The sequence below is a fragment of the Manis pentadactyla genome, chromosome 4, assembly GCF_030020395.1.
Source record: "Manis pentadactyla isolate mManPen7 chromosome 4, mManPen7.hap1, whole genome shotgun sequence".
Classification (NCBI taxonomy): domain Eukaryota; kingdom Metazoa; phylum Chordata; class Mammalia; order Pholidota; family Manidae; genus Manis; species Manis pentadactyla.
In genome coordinates this window covers 97851200-97871844 of record NC_080022.1, presented here as the reverse complement: position 1 = coordinate 97871844, position 20645 = coordinate 97851200, and the positions used below count along the sequence as shown (strand labels likewise).

Here is a 20645-nt window from a genome sequence, read left to right as displayed (position 1 = left end):
AACTTAAATTATAACTTACTGTCAGTCATACACCTAAGTATGAATCCACCGGTTAACCAGCTTTCTTTTGAGGCTCTCAGGCACAAGACACTGAAGGAATGGGAGTTTCGGTGAAGAGAAGGGAGGGGGATGGTTTGCCTGCACACATGGACTTGTCAAATGTTAGAGCTAGCAGGATGCTTACTCTAGACCCTTGATTCTACCTCCGTCTTATTACAGAGAATGAAAGGCCAGGTGATGTGATTAAGCTTTCATGTCTAGTACACGGCAGAGCCCAGACTAAGTCAGCCTGGCTCCCTCTAGGCAGTGGCTGACTGCTGGAGCTTACTGGGAGCAGGAATTCCAGCCCAGCCCTGGCTGCTCTTCAGGCACTGCTTCCGCCTCTCACCTGCTGCTCTGTAATGTCTGCGCTTTGGTCTTGTTCACCTGGGCTGCCCCATATTCCAGGCTCTGCCCGCTGGTCCAGGGCTGCTTGTCACACGTGTTACCACAAAGATCCTGTCCTCATGTTTCTGAACCGGTTTGACAGCTGTGGTGAGGCTGGGGGTGGAGAAGATGGTGGAGCATCTGCTCCCAGGCTGTGCGACAGCCTGTCTCACATCAACCCTGGAAAGCACTTACTCAGAAGGCATGTCTTGCTCCCCAGGTGTGGACAAGAAGCTGCTGAGGCCATGAGCACCTGTCCCCTCCCTCTCTGTGAGTCTGACCTACCACACTTCACACCTACATGTGGAAGGGACAGCCGAATGCTAAGGGAGAGAGACATCTGCCTGGTCTTCCTTCCCCACCTGAAGGCAAACAGGTCTCTGCTGAAGGGCCTTATGCATTCTCAAAGGACTTCCCATCTCCCCTCTCTGTAGGGCCCACCCTCCCCACCCTCCCCCTCCACCTCTCCCCCAACCTCCCAACCCAAATCAGAGCCTTCCAGGACTGGGCGGGCCTCAGAGCAGACAGGGAGGTTTGAGGGTGGTGACCAGGGCATACAGGCCGCTTCTTCATCCCTAGCTGTTTGACTCTCCTGAGTCTTGGTGAGTCAGCACTACAGGGCCACACACAAGGCTCCTATTCAAGGCTTGTTTTTCCTCTGCTCCAGCTCAGATCTTGCTCTCTCCCTCTCACACTCATTCTCTATGTGGGCCCTACTCTCACAAGGGAAAGCTCCGCTCCCTGCCCTGTGTCCTCCTCTCCCCCATTGCCCCACCGGCTCACATCCCTGTCCTTACCTTCTGGGAGTGTGCAGTTCCAGCTGGATACAGACAAAAAAGGAGGGAGAACAGAGTGGAAATAGTGAACTAGTAAATCCTTAGTTACATGTTTTCACGGTGCTTGTTGCCTCTGGTTCTGTGCAGGCCCCGAGCTATGTGGAGGAAACGCACGCGCACATGCACGCACGCACACGCTTGCTACGCCTACCCGCCATTTATTCAGCATGTGTTTATTCAGCACTGCCTGTAAGGGCTGGACTGTACACTCTGATGAGGGAACAAGTTAACAGATGTGACATCTCAGGGCTGTGCTGAGAAGGATGCAGCAGGTGCCCCAAATGGGTGATTGGGCCCCCAAGTGACCAAGAAGTTATGCAGAGCAGGAAATATGAGTCTTGAGGTGCCGGATTTAAATAAACAGAAGGGAAAAGGATACCGGTTTGCCTTGATAGGAATATGTGTACCCTCTATGTATGTAGGATATGGGGATGTAAAAGTAGGAAGAGCAAGAAAACTAGTTCAGAACCGGAGTTTATCATTGGGTTGCCTTGGGCAAGTCTATTAACTGCTGGCCTCCATTTCAGCATCAGTCTGATGAAGATCTGAGAACTCCCTCTATGGTTTGCTGAGAATGAAGTGAGATGAAGCGGGCAAGTGTCTGGCACATAGTGAGCACCGGAGGATTATCTGCCGCGTTGCCGGGGAGGGCTCAGCGGGTACCCGGCGGCCGCAGAGCTGCGCTTAGCGCGAGGCTGCGGGGCTCCTGCACAGGACCGGCCTCCGCCTGCCGCGCGCTGCCCTGCGTGGGAAAGCTGAATTGCTCGCGCCCCCTGGCGTTCCCGCCGCTGGCATTCTCTCTCAACCCAGATCTGGCAGCACACCTCCCTGGAAACGGTAGGATTTGAGGGTCAGGAAGGGACCCTCTTCAGAGACGCTGGTCGCCTTCCCATGCTCGCGCCGCCTGCCTGATGGCGGAGTTCCGAGCACAGCCTCAGTCCCTGCCTAAGACCCGGTGGAAGCCTAGGCCAGAAAAACGAAACCCACCTCATAGGATTGTTGTGAGCCTTCAATGAGCGAATCTAGGACTTCAGACTAGTTAGGGCCTAAGTTAGCACTCGGCAAGTTATAGTATTATGTGGCTCCTAGAACAGTGACTGACACACAGCAGGTGCTCAGTAACTTGTTAAACAGGGGTCAGGATGACTCAACAAACATTTACTTATTCATTCATTCATTTAATTATGCTTCAAAGATGCTTTGCTCCTCCTACAGTGTCAACGCTGTAAAAAAAAAAAAAAAAAAAAGAGCCTTGCTGCTGCAGTTGTAGCTGCAGTCATCCCACCGGTTCCTGGACTTGCTATTGGAATGAAGAAGGAGATATCTAAGCTGGCCTGTGCATACAGTAAAACAACAAATTGGACTGGATCTATACTGTCGGAACTCAACCAAGAATTAGGAGAAGTGCAAGTTGCAGCACTCCAAAATCGTGCGACTATAGACTATCTACTGTTAAAAGAACACATGGGATGTGAACAGTTCCCAGGAATGTGTTGTTTTGATTTGTCTGATTTTTCTCAAACTATTCAAATTCAGTTAGACAATATCCATCATATCATTGATAAGTTTTCACAACTACCTAGGGTACCTAACTGGTTTTCTTGGTTTCACTGGAGATGGCTGGTAATTGTAGGTCTGCTTTTGTTATGTAGCTGTATTCCTATTATGTTAAGGTATGTGCGCAATTTAATTAGTAGTTTAAAACCTATACATGCTTATGTTACTCTACAAGAAGATATGTCAAAGAAATAATCAATCTTCCCATGTTTTCTTCCGTATGCTACTTCTATAGCTTTTCTTCTTCCTTCCTAATTACAACCCTTTAGAAGAATTAGTGCCTTATATCGAAAATTACCGAGTATCACAATTCTTCCAAGTGGTAAAGATACCTCAAGACAAATGCTGGGCATAGAAGCCACAGGGCATAAATCTGCAAAGAAGTAAAAAGCTAACCTTTTCAAAGAATATTGCTTCTCTCTCACTTACCAACTTTACGTTTCCCTGTATGGCCCCAGAAGATGACTGGTTAGCCAGAGACGGGTAAGATTCCTCAAGGGAGGAACAACCTAAGACAGGCACAGTTGCAGGGGAGTCATCAGGAGAGAAATTGGGGACCAACAGAGGTGAGGCTTAGAACCTCACCCCCCATTTTGAGAGAAATCTTCTGCATCCGTGTATGTTTTGTTGCCCTTGTCTAGATTGGATTAATACTTAGTCTGTAGGCACAGACCTGATCATCTACATTTGCCCTCTTACAGCACTAAATTATGTTTTCTACCTTTATCTTGCATCTACCTACCACTTCAGCATTTTAGTAAAAAATAATAATAATAATAAGGGAGAAATGTGGGACTCACATATAAATCAAATATAAAAATCAAACAAATAATCATATCTGACTTGATTGTTTATAGTTCATGATGCGTGATCAAAACCGAAAGTTTCTGTGATATGACTGCCCTTGCACTGTTCACCATGTAAGAACTTATTCACTATGTAAGACCTTGTTCACCATGTAAGAACTTGTTTGTTATGCTTCAGAAGATTGAACACTGTTGAGATATAGGTTTGGGGTTGATTAATGAATGTGCATTGAGTCCCCTATACAGAATTTTATTGTTGTTAACAACCATTTGATCAATAAATATGAGAGATGCCCTCTCAAAAAAAAAAAAAAAAGAGCCTTTAATGAGCCAAGTATGTAAGTTAAAAAAAGCAAGAGCCAGCACCTTGTGGGAGGAAAACAGAAGTTGCATTCATTCAAACATCCATAGAATAGCTCCTACTTACCTTTAACTGCAAATTCCAAAAATGCTTGTGGCCATCACTATTAGGCACTGGAATAGAGGAATAAATAAGTTACAGCCCTTTAAGGGCTTTAGATGCCAGTGGAAGAGACAAATGTGCAGTGCAGTGTTATGTGGATTATAGTAAGATTAAGAACAAGATGTGGCCGCACAATTAATCCCCAGTGGAGTCAGGAATGTTCTCAGAGGAAGCAACACTTGTCCTGGTTCTGAAAGAGGGGTATGTGCTCCCAGGTGAAGAAGGGGATGAAGGGCATTCCAGACAATGAGGAAAACATAGGCAATACACAGAGGTACCACAGGCATGGTGAGAAGTCTGTGGTGCGAGTGTGGATCTGGAGAAGAAAATGGGAATAAGAAAGGGTATGGTCTGCCCAAGAAAGAGTTTGAACTCTTTCCAAACTTTAAGCTTGCAGGACCATCACTGGAACAGCCCCTTCCTAGCCTAAGCAATGTGTTCATATGGTTATATACATTTTTATAAAATTTGCAAAAGTAAGATACCTTAAATGCAGTCAGTAAGACCGCTGTCTCTTTTCATTCTGACTTCTATATCATAATCATACTTTCCTCCAGGTTGGGTGACCTCAGAGTGATGGCCACAAGCATTTTTGGAATTTGCAGTTAAAGGTAAGTTGAATGGGGAACAATTTATGAATGAAATATATTTATGTGGTTTGCAGTCCCTTCCACGCATACTTGAGTTTTTGCTACAAAGAGAACAGCTCCCAGGAATACTCCTATCAATCATCATGCTTCCTCACCTTGCATAATGACACAAAGGAACAACACCAAAGGTTGTATTGCTATAAGCATATCCCATTGTGCCTGGCACTAAAAGGAAAGTGGAGGAGAAACTAGGTTTTACAAGTATGGATCCATACAATCACCATTTCTAGGGCTCTTCATTCTTTTGTGTACGTCCAGGTTTCTAGTACCATTTCCTTCTGGCTGAAGTACTTCTTTTAATATTTCTTATAATGCAAGTCTGTTGGTGATGAATTCTTTCATCTTGTGCATGTTTGAGAAAAGCCTTTATTTTGCCTTTGTTTTTGGAAGGTATTTTCATTAGTTATAGAATTCTGTGTTGACAGATTTTTCCTTAGTGCTCTAAAGCTATTGCTCTACTGTCCTCAGGATTGCACTGTTACCAATGAGAAGTCCACTGTTATTCTTATCCTTGTTCGTTTGTATATAATATGGTCTTTTTCCTCTGGTTGTTTTGAAGGCTTTTCTCTTTATTACTTGTTTTAAGCAATTTGACTATGATGTTCCTTGGTGTGGTTTCCTTCATGTTTTCTTGTGTTTAGGGTTAACTGACATTTTTGTATCTGTGGGTTTATCATTTTCATCAAATTTGGAAATATTTGGCCATTACTCAAAGATTTCCTTCAGGGAATCCACTTAAACTTATATTAGGTCACTTCAGTTTGTCCCAAAGCTCACTAATGTTCTGTTCCTTGTTAAAAATCTTTATTTTTAATGTTCTATGTTTCATTATGGGTAGGTTTTTTGCTATTTTTCAAGTTTAACAGTTATTTCTTTCATTGTGTCTAATCTGATGTTAACACATCCAGTGTTTTTTCATCTCAGATAATTTTCATCTGGATAGCCACATACAAAAACTAAACTTTTTTCCATACTTCACACCATATACAAAAATTAACTCAGGCTATATTGTACACATAAATGTAAAACCTAGGACTATAGGTTCAGCAGTGTCATAAACTACAAAAAGGTCAATAATGGCAAATACAGGATGAAAACAGGCCATTAAATCAGTAATTAAGAGGTATTTTGTGATGATACTGAAAACAATTCCAAATATATTTTTGAGTACTAAAACCAGATGACAGCAGATTGAGAAATAAATAGGAGTTAAGAAAATTAAGATGTGAAAAGTTCGGAGCTCTACTTAATGGAGAGTATAGATTATATTTTCAGTAAGTGTAGAGGTTAAGGAAAGACAAGGAGCTAGCTTTGAAAGAAAGCTGAAAAAAGTAGAATTTATGGATTAGGAGAATTTGGTTAACAGGGAATTGTTGAAAATTCAGAGATGGCTCATGTTATGGAAAAAAGTAAAGAATCATATATAAAATCCATTCTAGATGGAATGAAAATTGCAGTATAAAATATAAAACTATAAAGCTAACTGAAGAAAATGTAAGGGAATAAGAAAATATATGGGAATACTTTTTGTGATCCTTGGATAAGGAAGACTCCTCAAATAAAATTCAAGAAGTACAAAACCATGAGGCAAAAGAAAAAAGAAAAAACAATGTAGTCAAGGTCTGATTACATCCAAATAAAATATTCTGTTCAGTAAAGAACACAATAGATAAAATTAGCAGATAATTGCACACAGAGAAGATATATGCAACATGTAAAATTGTAATGGAGATATTAAAATATACAAGTAACTTATGTGAATGAACAAGAAGAAGCCTGGAAGTCTAATAGAAAAATGGACAAATAGGCAATTCACAGAAAAAAAATTCCAACTATGTAAAGAAAGTCAAACTCACTGATAATCAGATTCATGTACACTAAAATAGTAATGAAAAACAACATTATGGGATAACTAATATTTAAAAAGTTGAAAAATACCAACTGTTATCAAGAACAAGAGAAAATGGGAACTCTCACTCACTGCTGGAAGAGTGTAAGCTAAAGTGAAACTAAGCATGTGTGCGTCCTAAAACCCAGCATTCCTAGATAAATTTGCACTTGTAAATTTATGGTCATGTATGAAGATATTCTGGGAGACATTCATTGTGATGGCATGGGTTCAAGTTACCTAGATGTTCATCAGTTGGAGATTGGATAAGTAAAATATAGTAATTATTCATTATAGAATACAATGCAATGCTTAGAAGCAATGAGTAATACATGTCCATATAGCAACAAAAATAGACATTTCTTTAAAACATAATAGTGTTAAAAAAAATTAGAGGTCTAAAGTCAGTTGCATTATTGTCCTAAGCAATTCACTTTTTTATTATCCTGTAATAAAAGGACATACATCCCTACTGTTGGATGAAAGTTGCAGTGCCAGTGCTCCCAGTAGGTATACTGCCTTATCCCTTTGTTAGGCTTAGATATAACTTGTAAGAGCAGATATAACACATGCCAAATCCAAGCTGAAGTTTTAGGAAGCATCACAAATTCTGTCAACTCTTTTTCTGCTTTATTTTGCAAGAGAAAAAGCATGTCAACCAAAAGGGTTTACTCCTTCAGTCTGGATTCTAAAGTGAGAGGATATATAGAGAGAACTTGAACCTCCAACCCACAATCACTAACATGTAATATGAATAAGAAATAAATGTCATAAGCCACTGAGATTTTAAGATTGTTTGGTATTGCTGACTGATATAAGGTTTATTTCATAAAACAACCTATAAAAATTAAAACAAGAAACATGCAAACAACACATAAGGATACATATACATCCAAGAGCATATTTCAGTTACAGTAGAGTGGATGCCTATGGAATAGGGGATAGGAATAGGAGTGAGATAAAGGAAATAAAGAAACAAAGATAACACAGTTTGATGATCATGAATTAAGGAAATGAGGAATAGTATTAACTCAACTTTGAGGTCCAAAAGACAATAAGAAGTTCTGGAGCTGGGGTTAACTGTTGGAGGGAGGTCCCAGGGAAGTTGGGAAAGAAGGAAATCTAGGATCCAGGTAGAGAAAATCAGCCTTTGTATCACCTCCTTGTTTTGAGAGAAAGTTGAGAGAACTTCCGATGAATTCTGTTATCAATGTAACATGTAGCAAAGGTGTTCTGCCAATTGTGAATGAGAAAGGGGGCTTGAAGAGAGGGGTAAGGGAATAATAAATTCCTTTGTCTTCAAAGAATTTATATTTTTAGCAAAAAGACAATATTGACATTCCCCATGCCAGAAATACTCATTCCCCCATTTTTGTATATTAAATCCTACCCACCTCTCAAGGCCTAGATCAAAATCTCTCTTCCAGAAAGATCTTCCTGTCTCTAACACCCATCCTCTAAATAAACCTGCAAGTCATTTCTCTACCTGCTGAATATCCATAGCACTTTTTACTTGTGTTAACTTGTTCTTGTTTCTGCTTCCCAATGGACTGAAGGACACTTGAGGGCAGTAGTAACTGGCAGATGCCTTACACACAGTAGGTATTCAAAAAATGTTTGTAGAGTAAATATAAATGGTAGTTAAAAATGTCAGTCAGCCAAAAAATACTTTGAGTTGGCCAGGAAAGTTTATATGGAGCAGGACCTTGAAAGATGAGTTGATTCAGCTAATTAGATAGAGACAGGAAGAACATTTCAAGCTAAGGAAAAAAATGTTAGCAAGGGTGAAGAGCTAGCAAGATTTGGAGAAAAAATTTTAAATTAGATTCCTATATCACACCACATCCCAGAAATAAATTATAAATTATTAAAGGTTTAAATGAAAGAACATAAAAGTTTAAGAAAAAGTATAAATTAGTTACATAATCATGAGAGTGGAGAATACATTCCTAAGTAAGATAGTCACCCTGAAGCCATGAATATATTTGTATGATAAGTGATCATAAGCAAAATTAAGAGAAAAAGTAAAAAAGTAGAAAAAAATTGCAACATACATAACAAAGATTTATTTTTCATAATATTTAAAGAAACTTTTATAAATCAATATGAAAGGACACTCAAGACTTCCAGTTTCTGGTCTAGCATGTAAGGAGCTTGGAAGTTGTCACTCCATTCTAACAACAAACAAAAAGCTGAAAAAAAAAACTGAAAAATCAACTACTCTTCTTAGAGCCCTCAAAGAAGTGAGGTCACAGGACAAACCACTGCACTCAACATTGGAGAGACAAAGAGGTGAATACAAAGAATCACAACTCACTGGAGCAGGAGCCCATGGGAAGAAACCTCTCAGGAAACTGTGCCAGGAAAACCTACAGTAGGTAAGCCTAAACTATAATTGATGAATTGGTAGAACTTCAGTGTGACAAGTATGAGAGTTGAAAGTCCAGGGAGACCCAGTTATAGGAGACCCTTCTACACTTTTGTGAGTTTACTTTCAGGAGCTGGACCAGATTCTTAAAATGAATATTGGAGAAAAATCCCCTCCTGAGTCCACCAAGGGGAGGAGGAAAGTAACTATTTTGAAATATGTCAGAGCATTATGTTCTTAACAAGGCCTGCCTTCAGGAGAAAATATTTTACTAGAACCTCAACTACTGGATTTTTTTCAGAACCTAACTAAACTGGGGGAAGGGAAATATGTAACACTCGCCCACTTTAGTTTTCCATGTGGAAGAAGGGAAATACCCAACTCCAACACACCTCTATCCATCCTTTCTCCTTCATCCTAAGGAGGGGAGAAAAATATCTGAGGACCCCGGTGAAGTTCACAGACTAGAGACATAGGCTCATTAAAGACTGCAGCCTAATCACAGGACTGTAGAATGCTTTCCCTCCCTTCACCACACCTCACTACCACATTAACAAAGTCTATTTACTGTAGTTCCTTTTACCCTGTACATCATATTCAGCTATTAAGAAAAAATTTCAAGGCATATAAAAGGTTAAAAAAACAGTTTGGAGAGACAGAGCAAACATCAAAACCAGACTCAGATATGGCAGAGATGTTGGCAGAGAATTTAAAACAACTATGATTAATATGATAAGGACTCTAATGGATAAAGTAAACAGCATGCAAGAACAGATGGGCAATGTAAGCAGAGAACTGGAAACTCTAAGAATCAAAAAGAAATGCTAGAGATCAAAAACACTGTGACAGAAATGAAGAATGAGTGTGATGTGTTCATTAGTAGACTGAACACTGTTGAGGAAAAGGAAATCTCTGAATGTGAGGATATTGCAATAGAAATGTCCAAAACTGAAAAGAAAAGAGAAGAAAAAAAGACAGAAAAAAGCAGGAAAGAATATCCAAGAACTGTGGGACACCTACAAAAGGTGTAAGATATGTGTAATTTGAATACCAAATGAGAAAAAAAAAAGGGAAAAGGAAAAGAGTATGTGAAATAATAATGACTGAAAATTCCCCAAATATACCAAACCGCACATCTACAAAGCTCAGAGAACACCAAACAGGATAAAAAATGTACACAAATAAATAGTTATATATTATATATATATATACACACATATATATATGCCTAGGTATATCATATTCAAACTGCAGAAAAATCAAAGATTAAAAAAATATTGAAAGAAATCAAAGGAAAAAACACCTTAACAATAGAGCAAAGATTAAAAATTACATATGACATCCTCACAAATCATGCAAGCAAAAAGAAAATAGAGTGAAATAATTAGTGTTGAGAGAAAAAGAACCACCAACCTAGAATTCCGTACCCTGTGAAATTATCCTTCAAAAGTAAAGGAGAAGAGGTGGAGCCAAGATGGCGGCATGAGTAGGACAGTGGGAATCTCCTACATATATATTTTTGAAAGCAAAACAAATATAACTATCCCTAAAAGAGAGACCAGAAGACACAGGACAACAGCCAGACTACATCCACACCTGCGAGAACCCAGTGCCTGGCAAAGGGGGTAAGATACAAGCCGCGGTCCGGCAGGACCCGAGCACCCCTCACCCCAGCTCCTGGTGGGAGGAGAGGAGTCGGAGCGGGAGGGAGAGGGAGCCCAGGACTGATAAACACCCAGCCCTACCCATCTGGACCAGAGTGCAGAAACAGTGCATGTGTGGGGTGCTGGAAACTAGGGGAACAGGGCAGTAGACCTGTGAGTGGGTCCCTGCTGCCGGCACCCCGGGGACAAAGAAAAGCAAGTGCTTTTTGAAAGTCTTAAAGGGACAGGGACTCCACTGCTGGACGGAAGCGTCCCGGGACACTTAGCCGAGCAGCTGGGAATCCCAGGGAACTCCGGGTGCACTAATCCCCTGGGCAGCAGCTCTGAGACCCCTCACAGCAGTAAACAGTCCCCCGTCTGTTCCCCCTCTGGGGCCCCGCCATAGCAGAGCAGAAGCCTGAGGCTGGCCACGCCCACAGCAAGGAAGCTTCCTCCATAGCAGCTGGGCAAGATACAGAGACCCAGTCTATGCGCAACTGCCCAACACAAGCCGCTAGGGGTCGCTGTTGTCCAAGTAAAGAAAGGACAGGACCAAGTGGAAAGGGTCTTGGCTCTCCCAGCTGACAGATGAGTCAATAGCATACCACTGCATCTATCAACATGAAAAGGCAAAAAAATTTGATCCAGACCAGACTAACTCAGACATCTTCCACATCTTCCCCTGAGAAGGAATCCGGGGAGACAGTTTAACCAATCTTCCTGAAAAAGAATTCAAAACAAAAGTCATAACCATGTTGATGGACTTGCAGAGAAATATGCAAGGAGGGAGAATACAGAAATAAAACAATCTCTGGAAGGACTTCAAAGCAGAATGGACGAGATGCAAGAGACCACTAATGAACTAGAAATCAGAGAACAGGAATGCAGAGAAGCTGATGCAGAGAGAGATAAAAGGATCTCCAGGAAAGAAAGAATATTAAGAGAACTGTGTGACCAACCGAAATGGAACAATATTCACATCACAGGAGTAACAGAAGAAGAAGAGAGAGAAAAAGGGATAGAAAGTGTCTTTGAAGAAATAATTGCTAAAAACTTCCCCAAACTAGGGAGGGAAATGGCCTCTCAGACCACAGAAGCACACAGAACTCCCATGACAAGGGATCCAAGGAGGGCAACACCAAGACACATAATAATTAAAATGGCAAAGATCAAAGACAAGGACAGAGTATTAAAGACAGCCAGAGAGAAAAAAAAGGTCACCCACAAAGGAAAACCCATCAGGCTATCATCAGACTTCTCAACAGAAACCTTACAGGCAAGAAGAGAATGGCATGATATATTTAATGCAATGAAACAGAAGGGCCTCGAACCAAGGATACTGTACCCAGCACAATTATCATTTAAATATGAAGGAGGGATTAAACAATTCCCAGACAAGCAAAAGTTGAGGGAATATGTCTCCCACAAACCACCTCTACAGGCTTTCTTAGAGGGACTTCTCTAGATGGGAACACTCTTAAAAAGAGCACAGAACAAAACACCCAACATATGAAGAATGAAGGAGGAGGAATAAGAAGGGAGAGAAATAAAGAATCATCAGACAGTGTTTATAATTGCTGAATAAGCGAGTTAAGTTAGACATAAGAGAGTAAAGAAGCTAACCTTGAACCTTTGGTAACCACAAACTTAAAGCCTGCAATGGCAATAAGTACACATCTTTCAATAATCACCCTAAATGTAAATGGACTGAATGCACCAATCAAAAGACACAGAGTAATAGAATGGATAAAAAAGCAAGACCCATCTATATGCTGCTTACAAGAGACTCACCTCAAACACAAAGACATGCACAGATTAAAAGTCAAGGGATGGAAAAAGATATTTCATGCAAACAACAGAGAGAAAAAAGCAGGTGTTACAATACTAGTATCAGACAAAATAGACTTCAAAACAAAGAAAGTAACAAGAGATAAAGAAGGACATTACATAATGATAAAGGGCTCAGTACAACAAGAGGATATAACCATTATAAATATAGATGCACCCAATACAGGAGCACCAACATATGTAAAACAAATGCTAACAGAATTAAAGGAGGAAATAGAATGCAATGCATTCATTTTGGGAGACTTCAACACACCACTCACTCCAAAGGACAGATCCACCAGACAGAAAATAAGTAAGGACACAGAGGCACTGAACAACACACTAGAACAGATGGACCTAATAGACATCTATAGAACTCTACATCCAAAAGCAACAGGATACACATTCTTCTCAAGTGCACATGGAACATTCTCCAGAATAGACCACATACTAGGTCACAAAAAGAGCCTCAGTAAATTCAAAAAGACTGAAATCCTACCAACCAACTTTTCAGACCACAAAAGTATAAAACTAGAAATAAATTGTACAAAGAAAGCAAAAAGGCTCACAAACACACAGAGGCTTAACAACATACTCCAAAATAATCAATGGATCAACGACCATATTAAAATGGAGATCCAGCAATATATAGAAACAAATGACAACAGCACAAAGCCCCAACTACTGTGGGACACAGCGAAAGCAGTATTAAGAGGAAAGTATATAGCAATCCAGGCATATTTAAAGAAGGAAGAACAATCCCAAATAAATAGTCTAATGTCACAATTATCAAAATTGGAAAAAGAAGAACAAATGAAGCCCAAAGTCAGCAGAAGGAGGGACATAAAGAAGAAATAAATAAAATTGAGAAGAATAAAACAATAGAAAAAAAATCAATGAAACCAAGAGCTGGTTCTTTGAGAGAATAAACAAAATAGATAAGCCTCTAGCCAGAGTTATTAAGAGAAAAAGAGAATCAACACATATCAACAGAATCACAAATGAGAAAGGAAAAATCACGACCGACCCCACAGAAATACAAAGAATTATTAGAGAATACTATGAAAACCTATATGCTAACAAGCTAGAAAACCTAGAAGAAATGGACAACTTCCTAGAAAAATACAACCTTCCAAGACTGACTCAGAAAGAAACAGAAAATCTAAACAGACCAATTACCAGCAATGAAATTGAAGCAGTAATAAAAAAACTACCCAAGAACAAAACCCCCAGGCCAGATGGATTTACCTCAGAATTTTATCAGACATACAGAGAAGACATAATACCCATTCTCCTTAAAGTTTTCCAAAAAAACAGAAGAGGACGGAATACTCCCAAAATCATTCTATGAAACCAACATCACCCTAATACCAAAACCAGGCAAAGACCCGACCAAAAAAGAAAAGTACACACCAATATCCCTGATGAACGTAAATGCAAAAATACTCAACAAAATATTAGCAAACCGAATTCAAAAATATATCAAAAGGATCATACACCATGACCAAGTGGGATTCATCACAGGGATGCAACGATGGTACAACATGTGAAAATCCATCAACATCATCCACCACAGCAACAAAAAGAAGGACAAAGACCACATGATCATCTCTATAGATGCTGAAAAAGCATTTCACAAAATTCAACATCCATTCATGATAAAAACTCTCAACAAAATGGGTATACAGGGCAAGTATCTCAACATAATAATGGTCATATATGACAAACCCACAGCCAACATCATACTTAACAGCAAGAAGCTGAAAACTTTTCCTTTAAGATTGGGAACAAGACAAGGATGCCCACTCTCCCCATTTCTATTCAACATAGTACTGGAGGTCCTAGCCACAGCAATCAGACAACACAAAGAAATAAAAGGCATCCAGATTGACAAGGAAGAAGTTAAACTCCCTGTTTGCAGATGACATGATATTGTACATAAAAAACCCTAAGGAATCCGCTCCAAAACTACTAGATCTAATATCTGAATTCAGCAAAGTTACAGGATCCAAAATTAATACACAGAAATCTGTTGCATTCCTATACTTTAACAATGAACTAGCAGAGAGAAAAACCAGGAAAACAATTATATTAACAATTGCATCAAAAAGAATAAAATACCTAGGAATAAACGTAACCAAGGAAGTGAAAGACCTATACTCTAAAAACTACAAGACACTCATGACAGAAATTAAAGAAGATATCAATAAATAGAAACACATCCCATGCTCATGGATAGGAAGAATTAGTATTGTCAAAATGGCCATCCTGCCTAAAGCAATCTATAGATTCAATGCAATTCCTATCAAAATATCAACAGCATTCTTCAATGAACTAGAGAAAATCGTCCTAAAATTCATATGGAACCACAAAAGACCCCGAATAGCCAAAGCAATCCTGAGAAGGAAGAATAAAGTAGGGGGAATTATGCTCCCCAACTTCAAGCTCTACTACAAAGCCACAATAATCAAGACAATTTGGTACTGGTGCAAGAACAAACCCATAGACCAATGGAACAGACTAGAGAGCCCTGATATAAACCCAACCATATACGGTCAATTAATATATGATAAAGGAGCCATGGACATACAATGGGGAATTGACAGCCTTTCAACAGCAGTTGTAGGCCAAACTGAACAGCTACGTGCAAGAGAATGAAACTGGATTATTGTCTAAGCCCATACACAAAAGTAAACTCAAAATGGATTAAAGACCTGAATGTAAGTCATGAAACCATAAAACTCTTAGAAGACAACATAGGCAAATATCTCCTCAATATAAGCACGAGCAACTTCTTCCTGAACCCATCTCCTCAAGAAAGGGAAACAAAAGCAAAAATGAACTTATGGGACTACATCAAACTAAAAAGTTTTTGTATGGCAAAGGACATCATCAAGAAAACAAAAAGGCATCCTACAGTATGGGAGAATATATTTGTAAATGACATATCCGACAAGGGGTTAACATCCAAAATATATAAAGAACTTACACAGCTCAACACCCAAAAAGCAAATAACCTGATTAACAAATGGGCAGAGGATATGAAGAGACAGTTCTCCAAAGAAGAAATTCAGATGGCCAACAGACATATGAAAAGATGCTCCACATCACTAATCATCAGGGAAATGCAAATTAAAACCACAATGAGATATCACCTCACACCAGTAAGGAGGGATAGCATCAAAAAGTCTAAAAACAACAAATGCTGGTGAGGATGTGGAGTAAGGGGAACCCTCCTACACTGCTGGTGGGAATGTAAGCTAGTTCAACCATTGTGGAAAGCAATATGGAGGTTCCTCAAAAAACTAAAAATTGAAATACCACTTGACCCCGGAATCTCACTCCTTGGGATATACGCAAAGAATACAGATTTTCTCAGATTCAAAAAGACATACATATGCACCCCTATGTTTATCGCAGCACTATTTACAATAGCCAAGATATGGAAGCAACCTAAGTGTCCATCAGTAGATGAATGGATAAAGAAGATGTGGTACATATATACAATGGAATACTATTCAGCCATAAGAAAGAAACAAATCCCACCATTTGCAACAACATGGAGATGGAGATGGAGGACATTATGCTCAGTGAAATAAGCCAGGTGGAGAAAGACAAATGCCAAATGATTTCCCTCATTTGTGGAGTATAATAATGAAGCAAAACTGAAGGAACGAAATGGCACCAGACTTAGAGACTCCAAGAATGAACTAGTGGTTACCAAAGGGGAGGGATATGGGAGGGCAGGTTGGGAGGGAGGGAGAAGGGGACTGAGGGGTATTATGTTTAGTACACATGGTGTGGGGGATCATGGGGAGAACAGTGTATCACAGAGAAGGGACATAGTGGATCTCTGGCAACTTGCTGCACTGATGGACAGTGACTGCATTGGGGTATGGGTGGGGACTTGATAATATGGGCAAATGTAGCAACCAGATTGTTTTTTCATGTGAAACCTTCATAGGAGTGTATATCAATCATACCTTAATAAAAAAAATTTTTTTAAAAAAGAATACACATTATCCTTAAGCTCACATTGAACATTCACCCAGATAAACCATTTCTGAGCTGTAAAATGCATCTTAACAAATTTAAAAGAATAGAAACCATACAGTATCTGCTCTCAGAAAAAAATGGAATTAATCTAGAAATGAATGACAGGAGGATAGCTGGAAAATCCAAAAATATTTGGAGATTAAACAACATAATTGTAAATTACACAAGTCAAAGAAGAAATGTCAAGAGAAATATATAATTATTTTAAACAAAATAAAAATTTAAACAAAATACAATTTATCAAAATTAGTAAAATGCAACAAAAGCATGCTTATAGGGAAAGTTATAATATTGAGTGCATATTAGAAAAGAAGAAAGATCCAAAATCAGTAATGCAAGCTTCGACCTTAGGGGATGAAAAAAGGAGAGCAAAGTAATTGCAAAGTAAGTAGAAGAAAAGAAATAATAAAAATTAAAGTAGAGATCACTTAAAAACAGGGAATCTGTATATAAAACAAAACCAAAAACTGGTTCTTCGAAAAAGTCAATACAATAAATAAGTCTCAAGTCAGGCTAACTAAGGGAAAAAAAAGAGAAGACACAAATTACTAATATCCAAAATGAAACGGGGCATCATTACAGATACCATGGGCATTAAGAGGATAATAGAAGAATATTATTAACAACTCTCTGCCCACAATTTTGATAACTCAGATGATGTGGACCAATTCTCTGAAAGACACAATCTGCCAAAACTCACACAAGAAGAAACAGACAATCTGATTAGGCCAAACAGAATCCCAGCAAGTTATTTTATGGATATTGAAAAGCTGATTCTTATATGTAGAGGCAAAAGACTCAGAATAGCAAACACAATATCAGAGAACAAAATCAGAGGACTGACAATACCTGACTTCATGACTTCTATAAAGCTATGGTAATCAGGACAGTGTGATATCAGTGAAAGAATAGACAAATAGATCAGTAGAATAAAATAGAGGACCCAGAAATAACCCAAATAAATATAGTCATCTGATCTTTCATAATAGACAATAGATGGAGAAAAGAACTTTTTCATAAAATGTTATGGAACAACTAGATATATACATGTAAAAAATGAATCTAGATTTTACACCTTCACACACACAAAAATAACTCAGAATGTATCACAGATATAAATGTAAAACACAAAACTTATGTAAAGATAGTTTTAGAAGATAATATAAGAGAAAATCTAGGTGACCTGGGGACTGGTGATGACTTTTTAAATACAACACAAAAGGCAAAATCCATGAAAGAAATAAGTTCATTAAAATTAAATTTTTCTACTCTATAAAAGACACTGTTGGAAAATGAGAAGACTACCACAGACTGGGAGAAAATATTTGCAAAGACATATCTGATAAAGGACAGTTATGGAAAATATACAAAGAACTCTTAAAACTCACCAAGAAAAAGAAAAACCTGATTAAAAACTGAGTGAAAGACCTGGAAAGACACCCCACAAAGAAGATATTCAGATGGCAAGTAAGCATATGAAAAGATGATCCACATCATATGTTATTAGGGAAGTTCAAAAGAAAACAACAGTAAGATACCACTATGAACCTACTGGAATGGCCAAAGTCCAAAAGACTAGCAAGACCAAATGCTGACAGGGATGTGGGGCAATAGGAACTCTCATTCATTGTGATGGGAATGCAAAATTGAATAACCACCTTAGAAAATAGTTTGGCAGTTTCTTTCAAAACTCCTTGCATACTCTTACCATGTGGTCCAGTAATCACACTCCTTGGTATTTATCAAAATGAGTTGAAAACTAGGTCCACACAAAATCTTGCACACAATGTTCATAGCAGCTCCATTCACAAGTGCCAAAACTTGGAAGCAACCAAGATGACCTTCAGCAGATGCACTGGTATATGTAGACAATGGAATATTACTCAGTGGTAAAAATAAATGAGCTATTGAGTCATAAAAAGACATAGAGGAACCTCAAATGTGTATTAGTAAGTTAAAAAAGCCAATCCAAAATGGTTTCATACTGTATGATTCTAAGTATGACATTCTGGAAAAGGCAAAATATTGTGCTGGGAGAAGGGAGGGATGAATAGGTAGGGCACAGAGGATATTTAGGATATGATACTTCAGTAACAGATATTATTAACAGAGGATATTAGGATGTGATACTACAGTAACAGATACACGTCATTATACATTTGTCTAAACCCTTAAAAGGTATACCACCAAGAGTGAACACTAATGTAAACTAAGGACTTTGGGTGACAACAATGTGTCGATGTAGGTTCATAGATTGTGATGAATGTTATCACTCTCATGCTGAATTTTGATAGTGGAAGAAGCTGTGTGTATGTGGGCACTTTCTGTACATTACTCTCAATTTTCCTGTGAATTTAAAACTGCTCTTAAAACTAGAGTTGGGAGGAGGAGCCAAGATGGCGGCATGAGTAGTTCAGCAGAAATCTCCTCCCCAAAACATATATATTTTTGAAAATACAACAAATACAACTATTCCTAAAAGAGACACCAGTAGATAAAGTTCAATAGCCAGGCTACATCTACATCTGTGAGAACTCAGCATCACACAAAGGGGGTAAGATACAAGCCATGGTATGGCCCAGCAGGACCCGAGCACTCCCCTACTCCAGCCCCCTGGCGGGAAGAAAGGAGTGAGCAGGGAGTGAGTGAAAGCCCAGGACTGCTAAACAACCAGCTCTAGTAATCCGCACTGGGAGCACAGACACATAGTGCACAGTGTGCTGGATATTAGAGAAATGGAAAAGCAAAACCCTCGAGTGGGTCCCCACAACTGGTGCCCCTGGACAAAAGAAAAGTGAGTGCTTTTTGCAAGTCAATGGGACAGGGGCTTCACAGCTGGAGATGAAATCGTCCCAGCATACTCAGCCCAGCACCTGGGAGTCCCAGGGAACTCTAGGCGACCTAACCCCCTGGGCAGCAGCACAGCTCTGAAGACCCTCATGGCAATAAGCAGCCTGCCAGTCATTCCCCCAACTGGCGTGGATCCCGACACACTGGCCCAGTAGCGGGAGAGTGGCCATGCACGCTGGCGGCGGTGGCGCTAGAGGGGCCCGGGAGCGGCATGTGTGAGACCGTGGTGGCAGCTGCCGAGTGGCCCAGGACCAGCCCACGTGAGCCGGCAGCGGTGGTGGAGGAGTGGCCCACATGAGCCCGCAGCGGCAGCAGCCAAGTGGGCTGTGTATGCTGGCAGCAGCAGCGCCAGAGGGGCCTGGGAACGGCCCATGTGAGCCTGTGGTGGTAGTGACCGAGCAGTCTGAGAGCGGCCCACAGAAGCCAGCGGCAGTGGTGGAGGAGAAGCCAGGAGCAGCCGCATCCCCAGCAGCCACCCAGAATCTCAACCCGGTACACAGCCACCTGGGCCAGACCCAAAGGCCGTTGCCAGTACACAGCTGCCCAGTGAGGGCACCACTTTCACAGGAGAGCATAGCCGGCACACCTGCCACTCCCCACAGGGCTCTGCGCTACTCTGACGGAGATCCCGCCCACAGCAGCTTAGGGGATTAACCTGGAGGCTGCTCCAGGAATGCAAGTAACTGACACAGGCAGTGGAGAAGGGCAAGGTGACCAGCAAGCAGGAAAGGACTTTTTTCTCCCAGCTATCACACGTGCTACCTGCCTACAGCTACTTCTATCACCATGAAAAGGCAGAATTTGGTCCAGTCCAAAATTACCCAGACAACCCCTGAGAGAGGGCCTGGGGAGATAGACTTAACCAATCTACTCAAAAAAGAATTCAAAATAAAGGTCATAACCATGCTGATGGATCTGCAGAGAAATATGCAAGAGCTAAAGGAGATAGTATAGAGGGAGAATACAGAAATAAAAAAAATCTCTGGAAGGACTTAAGAGCAGACTGGATGAGGGGCAAGAGGCCGCTAATGGAATAGAAATCAGAGAACAAGAACACAGAGAAGCTGACACAGAGAGAGATAAAAGAATCTCCAGGAATAAAAGAATATTAAGAGAACTGTGTGACCAATTCAAATGGAACAATATTCACATTATAGGGGTACCAGAAGAAGAAGAGAGAGAAAAATGGATAGAAAGTGTCTTTGAAGAAATAATTGCTGAAAACTTCCCCAAACTGGGGGAGGAAATAGTCAGTCTGTCAGACCATGGAGGCCC

At 40.1% G+C, this 20645-nt stretch overlaps 1 protein-coding gene across 3 annotated transcripts in view; it reads right to left on the bottom strand.

Moving 5' to 3' along the window:
• The window catches only part of ST7L (suppression of tumorigenicity 7 like), a 177920-nt gene that overhangs the window by 11801 nt on the left and 145474 nt on the right, over positions 1-20645 (bottom strand). Inside the window, exon 16 of one of the 3 annotated variants that reach the window (XM_036921526.2) lies at positions 5301-8353. The exons of the other annotated variants lie outside the window; for them this stretch is intronic. Within the exon in view, the coding sequence (XP_036777421.2) occupies positions 8216-8353 (138 nt within the window). The 3' untranslated portion in view covers positions 5301-8215. Of the gene's footprint in view, positions 1-5300; positions 8354-20645 lie in introns of those variants that run through there. 3 annotated transcript variants of the gene reach the window in all.